The following is a 19,628-nucleotide window of genomic DNA, read 5'->3' as shown; positions in this document are numbered from 1 at the left end:
TGCCCCTGCATTTACAGCCTACTTTTCTGTCTACAGAACCATATTCAAAGCAGCTGACAAAAAGGCAATGTGCGCTACTTTTCAGAGGGAGCTTCTGTATTTAAAGGACTCATCCGCTTGGAAGAGCTGCCTGTCCAAATCTAGTTCAGAGCGGAGAGCCAGCGGGGCCCCCAAAGGGCTGTTTTCCTCCCCTTTATGGTGCTGCCGGAGACCCCCAGCAAACGCGGCGGTCGTGGTGGCCGCGTGAATCGTGGAGGCCGGCGCCGCTACTACGCTCAGGCCGCGGCCGGCTCCTCTTCTTCCTCCTTCTGTGAGGGCATGCAGCTTGTTTCGCGTGCGAGGGAGCTGCCGGAGCAGGCCCCGCGGCGGCGGGGACTGCCCCGCCCCAACCTCCGAGGCAAGTCCGGGAAGAGGCCGGGCCTCGCGGGGAGGCGTGCAGGCCAAGCAGAAGCCCAAAGGGCGGGGGAGGGGGGCGGCGTCTCGTCAGAGGAGGCGAGAGCGTGAATGGCGGGTGAGGCGAGAGCGGGGCTCTTCCCCCAGTCAGGGGGCGCCTGAGAGAGACCGAGAGACCAGGCGAGGCCGGAGCTCAGCTGCTGCTGCTACGGTATGCAGCCCCTGGGCCCCCTGTGCGTGCTCTTCTGCCTAGCGAGGCCGCTGCTCGGCGTGGCCGCCACAGGTGAGACCTGCTAGCCGCGGAGAAGGGCGAAACGAGCGCGGGGGGGGGGGGAGAGGGGCAAAGGTAACTCGCAGGGCCCGTGGCGGGTTAGTTTTTATTTTTAAATGTCGCCAGCGCTTAAGGCGAAGTGGAAGAAAGACCCTCGTCTCCCCGCGCCCCCCTCTTCCTCCTCTAGCTACGCTCCCCGATAAGAGGTGGGTGGGTTTGGGTACACTAAGGAACTCGTTCCCCCGGGAGGCGGTGGTGGCCGCCAACTTGGAGGACTTTTTAAAAAAAGAGGGCTAGACAAGTTCTCGTGAAGTTGACGGCTATGCTTTGCCTTTACATGCTTCTGAATACCAGATGCTGGAGGGGAGAGGGCTCTTGTGCCCAAATCCTGGTTTCCCACAGACCAGTGGTTGGTCCCTGTGAGAACAGGATGCTGGGCTAGATGGACCACTGGCCTGATCCACCAGGCTCCTTCAGATTTGAGTTGCTGTCTCTTCCACCTGGAAGGCTTCCTTGGTGTTTTGGGTGTTTTGGTAGGATTTCCCTGGCATGGAGATGCAGTCATGGAAAACCCCCGCGCCTGCTGTACTTTTCTGTACTGTTGTTAAAAGCACAAGGAGGGCTCCAAATATGGTAAATCTAGTGCGGAAGAACTTGCGCTCTGGATATGCTCAGAAGGAGTTCGCATGTCTTAGGTTTGACGTTGGAGTTGTGTCCTTGAAAACAGTTCCTGGGACTCATCCCTGGAGAAGTTGTGACTAGAATTTCCCTTGCACACTTAAGGATGCACTGAAGTGGCCCACACTTTTGCATGCCTGATATGTGGGAGTGGGAGGTGTAGGACACAAGGCTGTCACAAATGAAGGAGCAAAATAGGTAGCGGGGTGTGGGTCTGTGGCGTTTGGGTCTTGGGGCTGAGAAGTGGCATACAGTGGCCTGGTATGGAGAGAAAAGCGTTGTGAAAATCATCTGTAGTTGTGGATGCTTTCATGATACCAGTAATAGGGCAGGGGTTTCTAGGCCAGTGGATAGAGCTCTGGACTTTGGAGTTGTAGGATTCCTAAGAGTCCTGCTAGACCAGACCAAATGCCCACCTAGTTCAGCACCCTGTTCTTACAGGGGTCTATGGAAAGCCTGCAAGCAAAACGTGAGAGTAACAGCACTCTTCCCAGCAACTGGTTTCTAGAGGCATACTGCCATTACCAGCAGAAGTAGAACAATGGCTAGCAGCCATTGATGGCCTTATCCTTCATGAATTTGCCCAATCTTTTAAATAGATACAAACCAGAGAGGGCATTTCCTGACCAATACTACTACATGCAAACAAAAAGACAATGTAGTTAGTCAGTAATTAAAATGCAATCTACAACTTAAAGAGCCACTTGAAACTAAATTTGTATGTACAAACTAATAGCCAGCTGTCAAATAAACATATGACGTACTAAAATATAATATTTCAGTAAATTGAAAAAGACATGCAGATTATATAAGACAACGGTCTTCTAAAACACAAACATATGTCAGAGGCGTTATTATTTATTCATTTATACCCCACCCATCTGGCTGGGTTTCCCCCGCCACCCTGGGCGGCTTCCAACAAATACCAAAATACATTAAAATATCACAGATTAAAAACTTCCCTAAACAGGGCTGCCTTTAGGTGTTTTCTAAATGTCAGGTAGTTGTTTATCTCCTTGACCTTCGATGGCAGGGCGTTCCACAGGGCGGGCGCCACTACCGAGAAGGCCCTCTGCCTGGTTCCCTGTAGCTTTGCTTCTCGCAGTGAGGGAACCGCCAGAAGGGCCTCGGCGCTGGATCTCAGTGTCCGGGCTGAACAATGGGGGTGGAGACGCTCCTTCAGGTATATAGGACCGAGGCCGTTTAGGGCTTTAAAGGTCAGCACCAACACCTTGAATTCTGCTCGGAAACATACTGGGAGCCAATGTAGGTCTCTTAGGACCGGTGTTATGTGGTCTCGGCGGCCTGTCCCAGTCACCAGTCTAGCTGCCGGATTCTGGATTAATTGCAGTTTCCGGGTCACCTTCAAAGGTAGCCCCACGTAGAGCGCATTGCAGTAGTCCAAGCGGGAGATAACTAGAGCATGCACCACTCTGGTGAGACAGTCTGCGGGCAGGTAGGGTCTCAGCCTGCGTACCAGATGGAGCTGGTAGACAGCCGCCCTGGACACAGAATTAACCTGTGCCTCCATGGACAGCTGTGAGTCCAAAATGACTCTCAGGCTGCGCACCTGGTCCTTCAAGGGCACAGTTATCCCATTCAGGACCAGGGAGTCCCCCACACCCATCCTGCCTCTGTCCCCCACAAACAGTACTTCTGTCTTGTCAGGATTCAACCTCAATCTGTTAGCCGCCATCCATTCTCCAACCGCCTCCAGACACTCACACAGGACATTCACTGCCTTCACTGGTTCTGATTTAAAAGAGAGATAGAGTTGGGTGTCATCCGCATACTGATGGACACCCAGCCCAAACCCCCTGATGATCTCTCCCAGTGGCTTCATATAGATGTTAAAAGCGTTTCAATTGCATAGTCTTCTTCAGTGCCTGCAAACATTGAAGGGCGTCCACTTGAGCATGGGACAAGAGGACATGGCCATGTTTGTAATATACTGCAACAAAAATATTTTACTAATTAGAAAATGTAGACTTTATAGTCATCATAAATACAGTAACAGCTAGACCCACATAATAATTTATCATCTTCAAACAATATCATATACCGTAGATAAATTACTGATATTGTTGGTTGCCTTTTTCTGAATCCTTTTCAGCTCTATATTATTTTGAGTTGAGGCAATCAGAATTGTACAGACTTGTATAGATTTATATAACTGTATTATGCTATTGGTAATTATATTTCCACTCACTTTTCTAAATATCTAGTATGTTGTTTGCCTTTTTCACAGCAGTCAGACACTGTCAACATCTTCATTGAGGCATCCACTCTCACCCCAAGAACTTGTTCCTTGTCAGACATCACTAGTTCAGACCCCTTTAGGTGAAATTAGGATTTTTTTGCCCCAGTTTTCATCACCTTACACTGGCCCACACTGAAGCACATTAACCAATTTGCTGCACCCAGTCTGGAGATATTCTTTTGGAGGGATATGAAATCAGAAAGAAGAAAGGTCCCATTCCACCCTCTTTTGGGTAGACTAGTTTACTTACTGCTTTGTCTAATAGAAGGGTATTGTGATGTTTTCCTTTTGAAGGGGATTAGGAGTGAGGGAGGAAAGCCCCTTTGGTTATGTTAACACAAGCTGATTTTTTGCAATTAGTTTTGCTAAGAATGATTGCCCCCAACATAATTGGATGACATACAGGAATTCCCACCACAAATCTGGAACTACTTGAGTTCCTGTTCAGTTAATACATGGTGGGACAGATGTTCTTCATAAACTATGCACCTAGCTTTTAAACTGCTTTGTCACTTTTCTATTTCCCTGTTAATTCTGAAAGTATTGTCTGTAGCTCTGAAATACTGTAGCCGGGTGAAAACGAAAAGCAGTAAGTCTTTAAGTCTAAGACGCTGTGGCAGTCACCAACTCCCCTCCCCTTACTGTGTGACTACGGTACTTATGCACTGAAAAGCAATCATTGTTTGGAATTCCTGACTGCAACACCCTTTTTATTTCGTTTTTGTCTCTGGTGTACTTTTCTAGGTTTTATATCAATGGGAGACAAAAAAATAGGGGTGCTCCCTCGTACTAGCAAGTATTCTCTCTTATTTGTTTGGCAGTATAAAACAAAGACCTGTGACCGAGCTCTGGTGTGTTCATTTCCCCATTTCAATTCAGAGAAGGGAAATTATGTGCAAATATAAAATAACTAGTTAGTGCAATGTTAAATTAATGCCTTCTCACCTTCTGAATCTGAAGAAGCCTTCTAGAGTTCCATCTCTGAAGTTAAACCTGGGTTTGGTCAGTTCCTGGGAGGAAACCCCACATATTCTAGCCTGATAATCTAGATTGGGGTGGGGAACCTGAGGCCCTCAAGATGTTGTTTGACTCTGACCCCATCATCCCCCGCCAGTATGGCAAATGTTCAGGGATGATGGGAGTTGGAGTCCAGCAGCCTTTGGATTCTTCATCTACAGGTTCTTCATCCCTTAGATGCAAGATTGTATGGTAATTTGAACATTTTGAACCAATAATGCCTGACTAAAAGGGCAATGAACCTGTATGCAGCCTCTGTGCAGTACTTAAACTGGATGGTCTGTCCATAAAGGTCCAGGCCAAACTTTATTGTGTGTCACACCAAATTCCATTTTCATGGTCACTTGCAGTTTAGCTTAGCTATGATTATACCTACGGTATTCATATTCTACCTGCACCAGCATCAGGGCCCCACTCACTACTGCCACTATTAGTATTTTTATTTGCCCTGAATTTTGGAGGCATCTACATTAAACCTGCATTTTTGTTAATGTGTATTAATACTGTGTTGTTAATGTCTTTATAGAATCTTCCTCCTTATCTGCACCAGAGAATGTGACAATTCAGTCATATAATTTCAATAATGTATTGAAATGGTCTCCAGTTACGGCAATCAATGGTTCAGTGACTTATAGTGTTGAATGGAGGTTTAAAACACCCATGTAAGTAAATGGTTCTTGTATACCTTCAAAATTGCATTCTATGGCATATAGTGTTTGCTTTTGTAAGATCTGTTTTGTAAGATTTGTTTGTATACAAAATTGGGGTTTACTGTTTAAATATATTTGCTAAAAAATTTTTAGCGAATTGTGTTGGAAATAATGGAAATTAGAGTGGTGGTTGATTTAAAGAAATGGAAATGTGCAAGTGTTCTTTAAATTAAAAGCTCATATCCTAAGACAAGGAATAATAAGTACTTTATTTTAGTCCTAATTGTCCCCTTCTGCTCTAATTTTCCTAATGCAGTTTGAATTGAATTGTGCTTCTATTTCAGGCTTTGTAAGAGATTCCACTGGAAACCATAGCACTTGCTGCCAAGTAGTTTCATTGCATTTATTTATTTCATAAAATTTATACACCACTTGATTGTAAAAAAACAACAACCCTCAAAAGTTGTTCACAAAAGATAAAACAGGAAAATCAAGGAAAATTTCAGTCCTACTTTAAAATATACAAAAGTTAAAATACTAAAACAGATTAAAATTACACCAACTTTCTAAGCTTCTGGGTAAAGGTAAAGATACCCCTGACCATTAGGTCCAGTCGCAGACGATTCTTGGGTTGCGTGCTTATCTCGCTCTATAGGCTGAGGGAGCCGGCGTTTGTCCGCAGAGATTTTCCGGGTCATGTGGCCAGCATGACTAAGCTGCTTCTGGTGAACCAGAGCAGTGCACGGAAACGCTGTTTACCTTCCCGCCGAAGCGGTACCTATTTATCTTCTTGCACTTTGATGTGCTTTTGAACTGCTAAGTGGGCAGGAGCTGGGACCGAGCAACGGGAGCTCACCCCGTCACGGGGATTCAAACCGCCAACCTTCTGATCGGAAAGCCCTAGGCTCTGTGGTTTAGACCAGTGTTTCCCAACCAGTGTGCCTCCAGATGTTTTGGGACTACAACTCCCATCATTCCTGACCACTGGTCTTGCTAGCTAGGGATGATGGGAGTTGTAGTCCCAAAACATCTGGAGGCACACTGGTTGGGAAACACTGGTTTAGACGACAGCGCCACCCGCGCCCCATAAGCTTCTGGGTAGGCTTGTCTAAACAGGAATGTTTTTAGCAATGCCAAGACTGTATGTGGTTGGATGCACACTTGCTATTGACTGGTTATGTATAGAATTACTCAGTACGGTAAGATAAGCCCCATTGAACTTCTCATTTCTTCTTTCTGACTAATCATGTTTAGTGTGGGCTTGTTGTTCATTTAATTGATGAGCTACTAGCTGTTGGTAAATTTATGGTTTTGGACGTAATATTGAGGGATAATACAATGTTAATCTTACTCAGAGTAGACTTAATGGATATGCTTGTGCAGGACTTTCTGTTTGCACAGTGGGTCTTTCCTTCTCCCCCCCCTTTAAATTTGCTCTGAATGATTAAAATAACCCCCAGAACAGAGGCATGGGGACATGGCAGGGAGAAGAAAGGGGAAGATCATTTAGGCAGTAAAAAGACCTTCTGCTAATGGATCCATTCAGTTCAATACTGTCCATCTACTTCAGTGAGTCTACTGTACGACTAATATTATATAGCACCCAATGTATGTGAAGATTTTGATCACATGAAATGTACTATGTATTAAGATGCCACATGCCTGTAGTAAAACATTGTTGTACTGTAAATTGATTGCTTAACTGAAGCTTGAATCCAGACCATTCTTGGGAGTAAGTGCTGTTGATCAAAGAGGAACTTCTGCGTATAGGACTGCATGTTAGGGTGGTTGTTCTTGAGAATGGGTAATTACTGTATTTTTCCGTATATATTCTTCCCAAATTTTAAAAGTTTAAAATATTTATTTCATAATTTTGGGCTCAAAAAATATACATGGGGACGTCTTATACACGGAAAAATATGGTACATAGTTGTAAGTAACAGTTAATCAAATTTGAATTTGGCATTGTTGTTTCAAACATTTAGAAATAGTTCCCATTGAATTTTAAAGAGGCTTACTTCCAGTAAAAGTTCCAGATTGAGGTTTCAGTCATGTTTATACATACAGTACCTGGCTGCTTGTCTGGGAAAAGTGACAGGTGTTAAACTAAAATACGGTAGCCCTTATTTGTACCTGTAAAGTGGTACTTGATGTAAATGGGAGATAAGAGGACAGGGAAAGGAAGTGTGGCTTCTCTGCTCACCTTTCATGGTAGGATCACATGAAGCCATATTATGGATAGTTCTTTTTCTCAAAATGGGCAATTTTTTTCTGTCACTATGCATAACTGATTAATGTATGGTAATATAACCCCTTTTCATTTTGAGGCAGAGATATCTTATACTGTGTGACTTCATGGAACTACAGGGTACAGTGTGGCTTTGTGTGCCCTGTCATAGCTATTGCCTTAGCGTTGTTTGCTTTTTCAACACTTGTGCATTGCCATGGAGCAAGATATTTCTTTACCACTGCTGTGGAATGTATAAACTGGTATTTCAAGATTCAACTAAATATTTCAAAGGAAGTTTTTAATTGGTCATACAAAAATGCAATAAGGAATTCAAGGAATGGTATGTTCTTTGTATTTTTTGCAGAGCATCAGAAGTAAAAGTATGGGAGAAAGTGAATTGCACAGATATTACAAAACCTGAATGTAATTTCAATCATGAGAGGAATCATGACTGCATCATTTTACGTGTTAGGGCTGAACAAGGGGAATTAAAATCTACCTGGACTGAAACTAAGCCCTTTCGAGCACGGCAAGACAGTATGTTTCTTTATATTTTCATCTACTGTATTTTATTCAGTACCTCGGGGGGGGGTGTATTTTTTTCAGAATATCATTTTGTGGAAGAGAAATAACAGCCAAGGGTAGCATGGCATCTTAATGTATTTAAAATGCCACAAGACTCTGGTCTGATGCAGTAAAAGCAAAATGTTGCTCCTCCTTGGGAAATGTGTTTATGAACATCTTATATTTCAGTCATCATAACCTTGCTGGTGCTACAATAGCCCTTCTAGATTAGGGTTGCCTTCTGTCATTTTTGCTTATACAACTGTGTTGTCCAATTCCCTTTCTCAGTGCAAGAAAGAATGCAGACAATGGCCTGGTTCACACACCATGCAAAGCTTTGGTTTAGTGCAATCGTGTGGACTCCTAGAGAGGAGGAGTATACACACTGAACATGACTTAACTTGGGCCCATTAATTTCAGTTGGTCTAAACTGAATACCACCCAGTATGTTGTCTGAAACCAGGATTGTGGTTTAGTTTTCTTCAGAGTAGTCATGAGCTGAAATCAAGGTTTGTTCTGTGGTTTATACCTTGTGGTTTATCTGGGAAACCTTAACCAGGAGTCTTGGTTTGGATGATATGCTAAGCCAAGCCATTGCTTAGTGCAGCACAGGAGCAGAACAACCAGGGAGCAGTAGCAAAGCAGTCATGATCGCCGCTCCTGGTGCCCACATGCTTGTGCATTTGTGCTCTCTCATGGTTTGGTTTAGCATGACATGAACTAGACCAGTGTTACACAGATGTTGCTGAGAACTTTTATCATTTGCCAGAATGAAATATTCGCAACACATGTAATAAGATTAACTTGTACAGCCGCTTTAAGAATACCTGTCATATCACATTCCCTACCAAATTCAGCAGCAGGTGTAGGAACCTTTGCACTTCCAGATGTTGGGGAACTGCAACTCCCATTATCCCATTATCCATGCTGCCAGGATTGATGGAAGGTGTAGTTCGGCAACATCTGAGGGGCAACAAATTCTCCACTCCTGTTCTATATGAAGGTGAATTCTTGGGTGCATGCATAGGCAATCTGATTTCTGCTCCCACTACTGCTTTTGCCATCATAACTGCTCCAGTGTTCATGATATTTTCTTCCAGAGGTTTCTTGAAAGGTATCAGAGACCACCAAGATATTCCACTCCTGCAAAGGCTGTTCTACTTATTTAAATGACAGTTGCAGGAAATGCTGCAGCTGTGCACTCCTTTGTGAATGCAGATCTGCTGCCATCATTGAAATGAACTACAGGATATGAATTTGGATTCATTCTGGGTGTCCGTTCTCACCCCTAAACATTCATATCCAGAGGCACCTGTTTGCAAAGGAGTGTGTGGCGGTAGCCTGCTTCTGTGTAGGCGTGGGTGGCGGAAACCTTTCCACTATTTCCGGTTTTGCCATGTGTGTATTCTGAAGGATTCGCAAAGGGGGCGGTACGTAACCCGAGGTTCCACTGTAGTTAGTATACCCAGCACAAGCCCATCCCAGAATCCATGTGAGACTTCAGAGTGGATTATGTTTGATCACAATTAGTAGAAAATGTGGCTTGACTGATACTTATTTGCATTTACCCATTTCAGCTATTTTAGGACCTCCAAGAGCAATCAGTTTAAGCTCAGAAGGTACCACGATTCATATAAGCTTCTTGCCTCCCTTTGAGCCTCCAGAAAATAAAATTGAATATTTTGAATATTTAATTGAATACTGGGAGGAATCAACAAGTGAAATAGTGAGTACTTGCATTTGCACAACAAGACAGTAATTCCAGGAAAAGTTGAAATACTAAAAAAAATCTAATAGCAAAAAGCCTGTTCATGATATATGGGTTTGAATGTGAATACTGTACTGTACATACAAACTTGAGGGAGAGAGGGAGCTATATCTAAAGGGATGTTTCAGCCTGCTATCAATTATTCTAATAAGAATGGGATGGGCTATTTCAGTAGGAATTTTATGAAAATAGTGTTTTGCAAATTTTATTGTTTACTTGGAAGTCTTCTGGAATGCACCCATATTTTCTTCATTTCTGCTGCAGTTGTTCAAGTACATTTTGATCATCTGCATATTGTTTGTATCATTTCTAATGTGCAAAAATATCTGAGCAGCTAGTGAAGGACTGATGACAATAACTTGGGTGAGATAGGCAGAAATTTGATCACCATGGGTTTTTTTTGGGTGGGGGAGCAGCTACACTGTAAAAGTTTGGGATAAGAAATGCCAACTTTGCAACATAGTAAAACATTGCATTAGATCTCTGTAGCTGTGACATTATGCTAATGGCCAAGACAAGTTGTGGTGGTTTTAACATATTATGAAGCATAAGTTTCAGCAGTCCAAAGAAATACTGGTGACAGTCTAGTTTTCAGTGGAATCAGAGTAAAGCTATTTTGGAGAATGGCTTGTGGAATGTACATGCAAACTAAAACATATCTCCACATTCTAATAAGGTCTAAACTGTGAAGCTTGTATGAAATAGATGTAAAGTCAATTTGATTATTATTGCTATATAATACCGCCTTACTTTTTCCATCCTCCCATCTGCACAGCTGAGAAATTTGAGCAAGAATAGGAGAGAAACATTCAAGAATCTGAAGGAAAGGACTGTATATTGCTTTCAAGTAACAGCATCAATCCCACATGTAAACCTAACATGCCAAAAAAGTAAAACCAAGTGCAAAGAAACTACAACTGGTATGCATTTTCTTCATAAACAATACAGTTATTTCTGTGTCATGAAACTGATGTGGACTTAAGATGTGAGATCACTTTGGCTACTTATTTCCTAATGCTAAAATTATTTTAATCAATATATTAAGGTGGATTTTTGGGCACCTAAATGACATTGGCAATAAATATAAAATAAATAAATATAGCTGTAGGTGTGCAGCATTCAGTTTTCAAAAAGCCTTTGGCTCTGCACTTGGAATAAAATATTCACACTGAGCATGTTTTCATTTAACTTCTGGTTTATTTCCTTTCTTTCTTTTTTTACAGAATTAGAAATTCTGTATGCCAAATATTTTGTAAAGAGATCAGGGTTGAGAAATGTGTAAAGGGTTATTTCTGCTGTCTCGTTTACAAAAAAAGTTCGGTGTAAGATTTTAAAAAATGTGTGAAACAGCTTTCCATGTGTGAAGACAGCACATATGTATGTTACTGTATGTACACAATGCTTTTTTTTGTCTCAAGGGCCATATCCACTCTTGGCCAATTCTGTGGAGGGTGCATGCTACTAGTGGATGTAGCTTCCCCACACTCTCACACACATACACAGGCGCAGACTGCCTGATCCATGCAGAAGGGGGTTATTGCTTCCCCTCCCCTCCCCTCATCAAATGATCAAGCTGGTGACCATGGAGGGGGCGAGTTGCATCTTCATCAGAGCACTGAGCTGTCTCTATTTTAACTCCCCCCACAACCACCACCCAAATTGGTGGGATCTTTGCAGTGTAAGAAATAATTTGCTTGAGGGGTTGAGGATTAGCTATCCCTGGTCCAGAACCTACAGCCATCTGCATCTTCCTAACACATGTATACTCAGCAAAACAGATGTTAGCAATTATTGCTGTTTTCACACATTCTCTTAAACAAATATACTTCCTTATACATATAGGACATGTATAAAAAAAATCTAAGTATTTCTAATTGCTACATCTGTCAGCTTTTTTTGCTCCCTTTCCAAATGTGATTACTAGAAAGTATGCTGCTGTTAATAGTATCTTGCATATTGATTTTTTCTGCTCTTACCAGATTATATATTACTTAAAGCTTCACAAAGAGACTGTTGCAATGTAGGTTCCTATGGACCATGACTATGAGGCAAAACAAGGCTGCTGCTTCCCTTATCTGTGCAGCAGGTCTTTAGTGTGATGCTTGAGAGTAGTGTTCCCCAAATGTATAAACATTCTACTAAATATAAATATAAATTAAAAAAAAAAATTGTACCCCGCCCTCCCTGGCTGGAGCCGGGCTCAGGGTGGCTAACATCATAAAACTAACAAAGTATACAAAGAACATAAAAACAGGCAATCAATTAATTAAAATACATCTTAAAATTATTTCAGAGTAAATTAAAATCTGGACAGATGGCAGTCCACGGGTAAAATTGAGAGTGGTTAATATTCTCCAGGGCCAACTGTTACTGCTGGTCTTATAAAGGACCTGTGAATGGGCTAGGAGGCCTCTTTAATGCTTGTTCTTATACAGAAAGAAAAGAACTGAACCCCGACCAAAGGCCTGGCGGAACAGCTCCATCTTGCAGGCCCTGCGGACCCACAGGGCCCTGGTCTCTTGTGAGAGAGCGTTCCACCAGGCCAGGGCCACGGCCAAAAAGGCCTGGCTCTGGTTGAGGCCAGTCTAATCTCCCTGGGGCCTGGGATCTTCAGGGTGTTATTATTTGCAGACCTTAAGGTCCTCCGTGGGGCATACCAGGAGAGGCGGTCCCGTAGGTATGAGGGTCTTAGGCTGTATAGGGCTTTAAAGGTTAAAACCAGCACCTTAAACCTGATCCTGTACGCCACCAGGAGCCAGTGCAGCTAGTATAGCAACGGATGAATGTGCTCCTGCGGCGAGGGTCCCGTGAGGAGTCTCGCCGCAGCATTTTGTAGCTGTTAATTAGTAAATAACTCATTGATGTGCTTCCACTTTAACAAATGTCTAGGCTTCAAGAGCAGACTTGCTGTCCTAAGTGGCTTGTATGTTATACTCTGTGCATTGGTGGTCCCTCTTTCCTTACTGGTTTTTAGGTTTTCAGCCTTTGTACACTGCTATGCTGAAATACTCTTTGGTTATGCACAGGATGAAGCTGGAAGCAGTGATTGCTTCAACATGTTCCATTGAATTTGCCGATAGTCTTCAATTTATTTCATTTCTAAAAATATTTATATCCCACTACCTTATAGAAAAATATCAAAGTGGTTTACCATAATACAATAAAAACCATGCAAAAACCCCCATAAAAGTTGTAATAATTAAAACCAGAGATGTATTAACTATTGTGGAAAATCATATTCTTAAAAATCTTTGGTGAAAAAGAAAAGTTTTCGGAAGGCATTTAAAAGTTTTAGTAGGTGCCTTCTGAATCTCTTTTTGCAGAATATTCCACAGGACTGAGTTGATGACACTAAAGGTTCAGTTTCTTCTTGTTGACAGGTGGGCCTTATCAATTTGAGGAATGATCAGTGACACACCAGCCGTTGATCTCTATGATCAAGCTGGGATATAAGGGTTCAGTCCCTGAAGTACCTTGTACCTAATATAAGGACTTAAACTTGGCTTGGTAGTAGATGGGCAGCGAGTGCAGCTGTTTTAACAATGGTGACACATGTTCTTGGCCCCCATCAGGAGTCTGGCTGTTGCATTCTGCACCAGCTGGAGCTTTCAAACCAGACCCAAGGGCAGCCCCACATACAGCACGTTACAGTATCCAGCCTTGAGGTTACCAACACATGGACTATACTGTATAATGGGCAGTATGCAACTAAACAGTTCCAGTAGCCTAAGGACTTTTAGCTTTGCAGTTGAACTTCCCTGTCCTCTCCTCTCCCAGTGGTACCCGAAGTATTCTCTGGAGGGTTAGGGGGAAGTCCATGACAGATGCAGGGGTTCTACAGGGAGTGGCAAGGGCGGAGAAGTTCCATTGCACACTTCAAATTCCTTGTGCTAGTGGAAATCTTCAGTTGGATACTGCGCGATGTTTTCAGGATAGTGGTGTAAATCTTAGTTCCAACCCTAACTGAAGGAAGCAGTTTTATTTGGTACAGTTGTCATGATCTAATATTCATTGCTCCCTTTCTCCAAATATAAACTACTAGGGACTGCTTAGTTCAGCTGAGAATGTGAAATTCAGCCTTGCACATGAAAAAGTCCCCTAGCTCCCAGCCTTGTAGTTCCCTACCTCCAAAGCTCTCTCGTCTTTCTGGTCTTCTGTTAGTATACTGCACCTCATTTTCTCCCCCACCCCAGTTTCTTTTTCCATTGGGGTTTTCTCTGCTTATTCTGCTGTGTACCACCCCTATACCGCTTGCCTTTAACAATCTTGTCTATGGACTTTTCTGCAGACCAGCCCATCTTTTTCTGTCAACAGCACAGACAGGAAGCACTGCATGCACTTTGGCCGGACAGACTCACCTGTCGTTTGGGGTCTCTGTGGAGTTTATCTAGATAAACTCACATTTCATTTCCCTCACAGAAGCTGCCTTTGTGGTCAATGCTGTTGTCCCGATATTGTGAACATTCTGAGAAATTGTTTCATCTATAATTCTTGAGATAAAATTAGTAATAATTGTTTTTTCCTCCAGACCCAACGAGAATTCTGCATGTCGTACTGATATTTGGATTTGCAATATTTATACTCATTGGAATATTTGTGTGCATAATGCTTATTCAGAAATATAGAAGTGTAATCAAAGCTATTTGGAAGCCACCTCTAACAATTCCATCCCACTTCGAAGAGGTATGTGCACTGGGATTTCCGCTGATATTAAAACCAGTGTGGTTAATTTGTAGTGCATAGCCTTCGAGCCAGACTGGCTAACCGGTGGCCCTCCAAATGTTGTTGGACTCCAACTCCCATCAGCCTCAGCAAGCATAGCTAGTGGTCAGGGATGATGGGAGTTGTTGTCTTCCAACATCTGGAAAGCCTTGGTTAGTCAAAGAGTCAACTGAGTGTTTGAGCAGTTCCAGTATTTCTTCACATAACCTACGTCATTCAACTTCTCTTTCTCAATTCCTTCCTGACTAGATAGAAACTTCAGTTAACATTTCACTGGGTTGTTTTTCAATGACCTCAGAAGTTAGCCAGATATAAAATGCAATCATGAATATAATTCTTGGGTTTGGCCCAGCAGAACACCTCAGATTTCTTGTGAAAACAATGAGGTGCTCATCTGGTAGGTTGCTGTTGCTGTAAAGATTAACAGGGTGAAATAAAGTGGATAGCCTACAGTAATAGTAGAGTTTAGAAAGTTGGTGGTGGGGCTCCCCAATAAAATAGTGTAGCATGAAGTGCTTCTGTTCAAGATTCCAGCCACCAATTCCTTCTTGATGAAGTTAAGCTGTCCATGTTTCAGGGAAACCAAGTGAACAATTGCTGAGTTACAGTGGTTTAAAACTCTTGGTTCACAATTCCTGGTGGGTTCTCTTTTTTTTACCAGTAAATAATGTACCAGTACTTCATCTGTAGGTTTTTGAAGGTTAGGATTTCCAGAACTGAAGTATTAGTGTTGGCTTGATGAACATCAGTTGTGTAATGTCGAAGTTACAAAGATGGACTGATCCATTTCTCTCAACAAGAGAAGGTAGTCTGGGGTGGAGTAGAATTGACAGAGATGAGATTGTTACTATTTTTAGAAGACCTCTGAAGGCCTGAAGGTACAGGGAGGATTTTAATGTTTGAGGTTTTTTGTGTTTTAATACTTTGTTGGAAGCTGCCCAGAGTGGCTGGGGCAACCTAGTCTGATGGGTGACACATAAAAAAAATAAAATTATTATAATTATTATTCATATTATTATTAGGTCCATTTTGATATATATATGGAATAACACTCCATTATGTGAGCCTTCACTTGTTGCATAAAGGTAGCATAAACCAGATATACCAACTCGGTGAAAAAGAAGCCTAAGGGTGGTTTAAGCTTGCTAGTTTAACACCCAGCAAAAAGGTTTGAGGAAGAGATCAAACTTATTTCTGCCTTCCTGGTGCTTATCAGTGGGGAGAGGTATTTATTAAACGCTCACACAATTACAGCTGCTGGTATTGCAACTAAGTGCTTGAAGAGGGTGGGGAGCTGAGCCAGGAAGAGGTGTGGCCTAGAGAGAGACCAGAGGGCTGATGTGGACCCCATGGCAGGGGTGGGATTATGGTTGTTTTGTTTTTATACTAAGTATTATCTGATTTGATAGCCACCTTGCGTTTCTTTGGGAAATTAGGTGGAGAAAGTTAGGTATGAAAAAATAAATGGGGGAGAGTGCAGAGATCAATTGATTTTCCTTCTGAAAGCAGCTTGAGAGTAGTGAGAAAGAAGCAATATGTTTGTAATGCATTTTTTTGCGTTCAAGCAGGGCTTGGAGGTAGCAAGTGAGTTGTTTCTTACTTGTATCTCAAGGCATATAGGGTGCTGATGCTTTGGGTCTAGGTCTAGGTCTGAGAAAGAGGCTAAGAGCAATATATCAAGTGGAGAAAAGCATGGGTTTAGGCCTGCTTCTACCCTTGGGAAGTATGACTAGAGAAGGGATTGGAGCTACAATTTAATTCTGCCACTAAATTTTGCTTTTTATCACTGCAACCACCTTATTAGTATTGTGACTGAATATTTGCATTTGTATTTATCTGTCTTACAGTAAATATTTTTGTTTTGACATAGTGAGATAACTTTCAGATATTTGAAGAAATACTTTTCATAGATATTGAAAACTCCAGCCTTGAAGTTATCAAAATATTACGTAACAGCAAAATAAATCAGCTGGAATTTGGAGCACAGCGGAGAGGCTGCAAAACCCAAGTTGAATTAGTAGATATCATGCCATGAAACTTCCTAGTTAATTTGCAGTTTGAACTCCAAAAAAGTCACTCTCTTGGTTTATTAATCCAATCAAATGATGTGTTTACATGACATTAGATGAAATTCCTATTGACTTCAGTAGAATTTGCCTGAAAGTAAGAGTTCTGAAATTTGCCTTTCTGTATGTGGGCAGTTATAATAGCAAACCATATACATTAGGGCAGAACTAAACCAGCAGAATAGAATTACTAGATTCTAACAATTGAATGCTGCTTTTTTCCAGGATTTACAAAATCTTCACACAACTGTGGTTGAAGAATTTCAGAACTGTGCTGGAGAAGACCATTGGGACAATGTGTCAGAAATCTCTGAACAAAGACAAACTGTGACAGACAATTTTACTGATCAAAATCAAGAGCTGGCTGTGGAAGAACATAGATGACAAGATGATTAAGCACCTTCACCTCTCATGTACTGATGCTAAACCTCAATGTCAACTTGTGGACTTTCACTACAGAGAAATTGTATTAATGCCCTCTGTTTAAGAACAGTTAGTTGCAAAACACACACACACCCTATCCATGTGTGAAACTGTGAAGTAGAAACCACCAGCAAAAGCATTAAGAGCACATGCTATATGCTGTGCCTTGATTATGGATGTATTTGAATGCTTGTCAAATTACTGTGAAGGGTCGTCGTCCCCCCGCAGGCTTTTTAACAACCTTGCAAACACACAGGGGTGTTCTGATTGTCTCAGAATGTGTGTGTGTGGTTTCTAAGAAGCCTGTGGCAGTATTTCTTAGCAATTGACTGCAATAGTAAAGTGAAATTGAATTGTATAATTTATATTGATGGAATGGGGTTAGCAATTTTACCTGTCTTGGTTGCTGAAAGAGCAGGAAGACAATCTGGAGGTGCCAATTGATATCCCCCTTTGCTGCTTAAGGTACATAAGCTCTTTCCATGGGCTTTGGCTGGTGGGGCTCCTGCAGTCTTTGGGTGGAATTCACATTAGTGGTAGGAGATTGTTCCACCAGCGTGTTTCTGCTTGCCTGACAACCACCTCCCCTTTCCTCCACTTGCATGCTGTTTGTTCTGGGTGTTCTCCCGACCCTCCAGAGTAGATTTGGGGGAGGAGAGCAGGGGAAACTTTGTGCCGGCATCTGCCAGTGGAACCAAGTAGTTGAATCTAGCCCTTTCTTTGCTGATTGGGTACTTGCTTCAATCATTCATGCAATAACCTCTCACTTAGGTTACTGTATCCATTCTGGAATAAGGTGACGTTGAAGATTGTTTGAGTACTTCAGCTGGTACAGACTATGTCGGCCCTTACGACTAGAGTGCAGAGGAAAAATCCATTGAAGGTATTTGATCTTTTTCTAAAGCACTGGGCCGTACAGGTTTCTGCTCTTTACTGGGGCCACCTGAAATGGTTTTCCTCTGCATTCTTTCATTTACTGTAACAAGATCTAAAATGGTGAACCTTTATTTTGCAGCACTTACGTTGTGTGTTGCTTTCTCAGTAATTAAATTACACGGAGGTCCCACTTTCTGAATGCTTGCTATGTGAAAATTCACTTATCTGAACAGGAGAAATTAGGACCCAAACCTCACTACACAGCACAGATTCAAATAGCTAAGGAGAGAGCATTTGTTATTTCCTTGTTTGCCTTTTTCTGTTTGGCTGAGGAACTGTAGTGATACTTTTAGTAAGGTTAAGAAGGTTTTCTTGGGTGTGTGTTGATCAAGAACACATTAGACATTTTCCTATAGAAATCACCAACTTGTTATGTGAATGCTCACCTATCAAACTAATTTCAGGGGCTGCATTATGTTCAGAAAGGGGAACCTGCGTATTCTGCCTTAACTTTATAATTTCTAGTCACAGATGAATATGTTTGTGTCTAAATGCATTTGCACTCTTGCACATTTTACATGTTATTTTGGATAAAATTTGCTTTAATTGTGTGCCCTTATTTTTAAATGTGTTTTTGAATCTGTTTTAGTTTTGCCCATTGCCTTGCAAGCTCCATTTTAAAAGCAGAAAATCTATTGTCATATTGGGATAAAACCCTGGAAACAATACTGGGAAGAAGGTACAGAATACAGGAATTCAGTTGCAAGGTATAAAGGGTTCTTAATGGGTTAATATGTATCTCAGACGAAATATATTATTTTTCGGCTAGTAACGGGTATTTATCTCTTATCAGATCAGGCCATAAAACTAGTGTACATACTTATTAATTTAATGGAGTTCCTGTATTCTTTTCACTTTTTATTATTATATGCTATTTTTGTTTTTCAATTGTTAATCAATTTTTGTGTTCTGTTTTCTATTTACCACTTTGGGCTTTTTCTTTTCTTTTTCTATATTTTGGAGGATAACTTCTTTTTCTTCCTCTTTTCTTCCCCTTTTCTTCCTCGCACATTATGATTTCTATGAGTTGGTATATTATGATTTTTATGAGTTTGTATATTATGATTTCTATGATTTTGTGTATATGAATCTGTGCTTGTTTTGGTATGACTGCGAGTTTCGAGTGTGTATGGTTTGTATTTTAACTTTGATTCTTAATAAAGTTTATTTATAATAAAAAAATGACAATGAAATAGGCCACCTCCATTTCATTTTTAATCTTTAGTAAAAGAAAATAATATAGGAGTGCAGGTTAATCCTGAATGTAATATAAATATATTCAGTGGTTTGTGCCAATGCATTCTTTCTGAGAAGGAAGCAGCCATACCCTACAAACAAGTTCCTGTCTACTTCAAGTAAACATTGCTGTGTAATCCTGAGTGATTTGTTGTGGGTTTCAATCTTTTGTAAAAATTAATTCCATTAAGAAGAATAGTTGCAGCTACCTTATCTTTTTGGAGACCCCTGGGGCAGTATGCTGCCGATGTTCAAATCACCTTTACCCACTTTAATGCAAATACTTCAGAGATATTTTTTTGGGGGGGGAGGGGGAGATTGTTGCACTTATGGAATAAAATACATACTTGAATTGTGAATCCTAAACTGAGACCAAAATTAGTGAACAGTAGCATGGACATCAGGTTAATTGAT

General features: G+C 41.6%; 1 protein-coding gene across 1 annotated transcript; it reads left to right on the top strand.

Moving 5' to 3' along the window:
- The first annotated feature begins 485 nt into the window (after positions 1-485).
- Positions 486-19,357, top strand: LOC118084879 (interferon gamma receptor 2). The gene is made up of 7 exons (XM_035114963.3): positions 486-676; positions 5,146-5,281; positions 7,864-8,036; positions 9,641-9,789; positions 10,607-10,751; positions 14,360-14,514; positions 16,845-19,357. The coding sequence occupies exons 1-7, from the start codon at positions 607-609 to the stop codon at positions 17,001-17,003; spliced, it is 987 nt and encodes a 328-aa protein (XP_034970854.2). The 5' UTR covers positions 486-606; the 3' UTR covers positions 17,004-19,357.
- The last annotated feature ends 271 nt before the right edge of the window (positions 19,358-19,628 follow it).

This window comes from Zootoca vivipara, chromosome 4, assembly GCF_965207765.1.
Source record: "Zootoca vivipara chromosome 4, rZooViv2.hap1.1, whole genome shotgun sequence".
Lineage (NCBI taxonomy): Eukaryota > Metazoa > Chordata > Lepidosauria > Squamata > Lacertidae > Zootoca > Zootoca vivipara.
The sequence above is the reverse complement of the archived record's forward strand: the minus strand, read 5'-3'. Positions and strand labels throughout refer to the sequence as shown.

Coding starts and splice junctions, on each gene's coding strand:
- LOC118084879 (XM_035114963.3), top strand. CDS start 607: ATGCAGCCCCTGGGCCCCCTGTGCGTGCTCTTCTGCCTAGCGAGGCCG. Junction 9,790..10,606: donor AGGAATCAACAAGTGAAATA/GTGAGTACTTGC, acceptor CCATCTGCACAG/CTGAGAAATTTGAGCAAGAA. Junction 10,752..14,359: donor GTGCAAAGAAACTACAACTG/GTATGCATTTTC, acceptor TTTTTCCTCCAG/ACCCAACGAGAATTCTGCAT.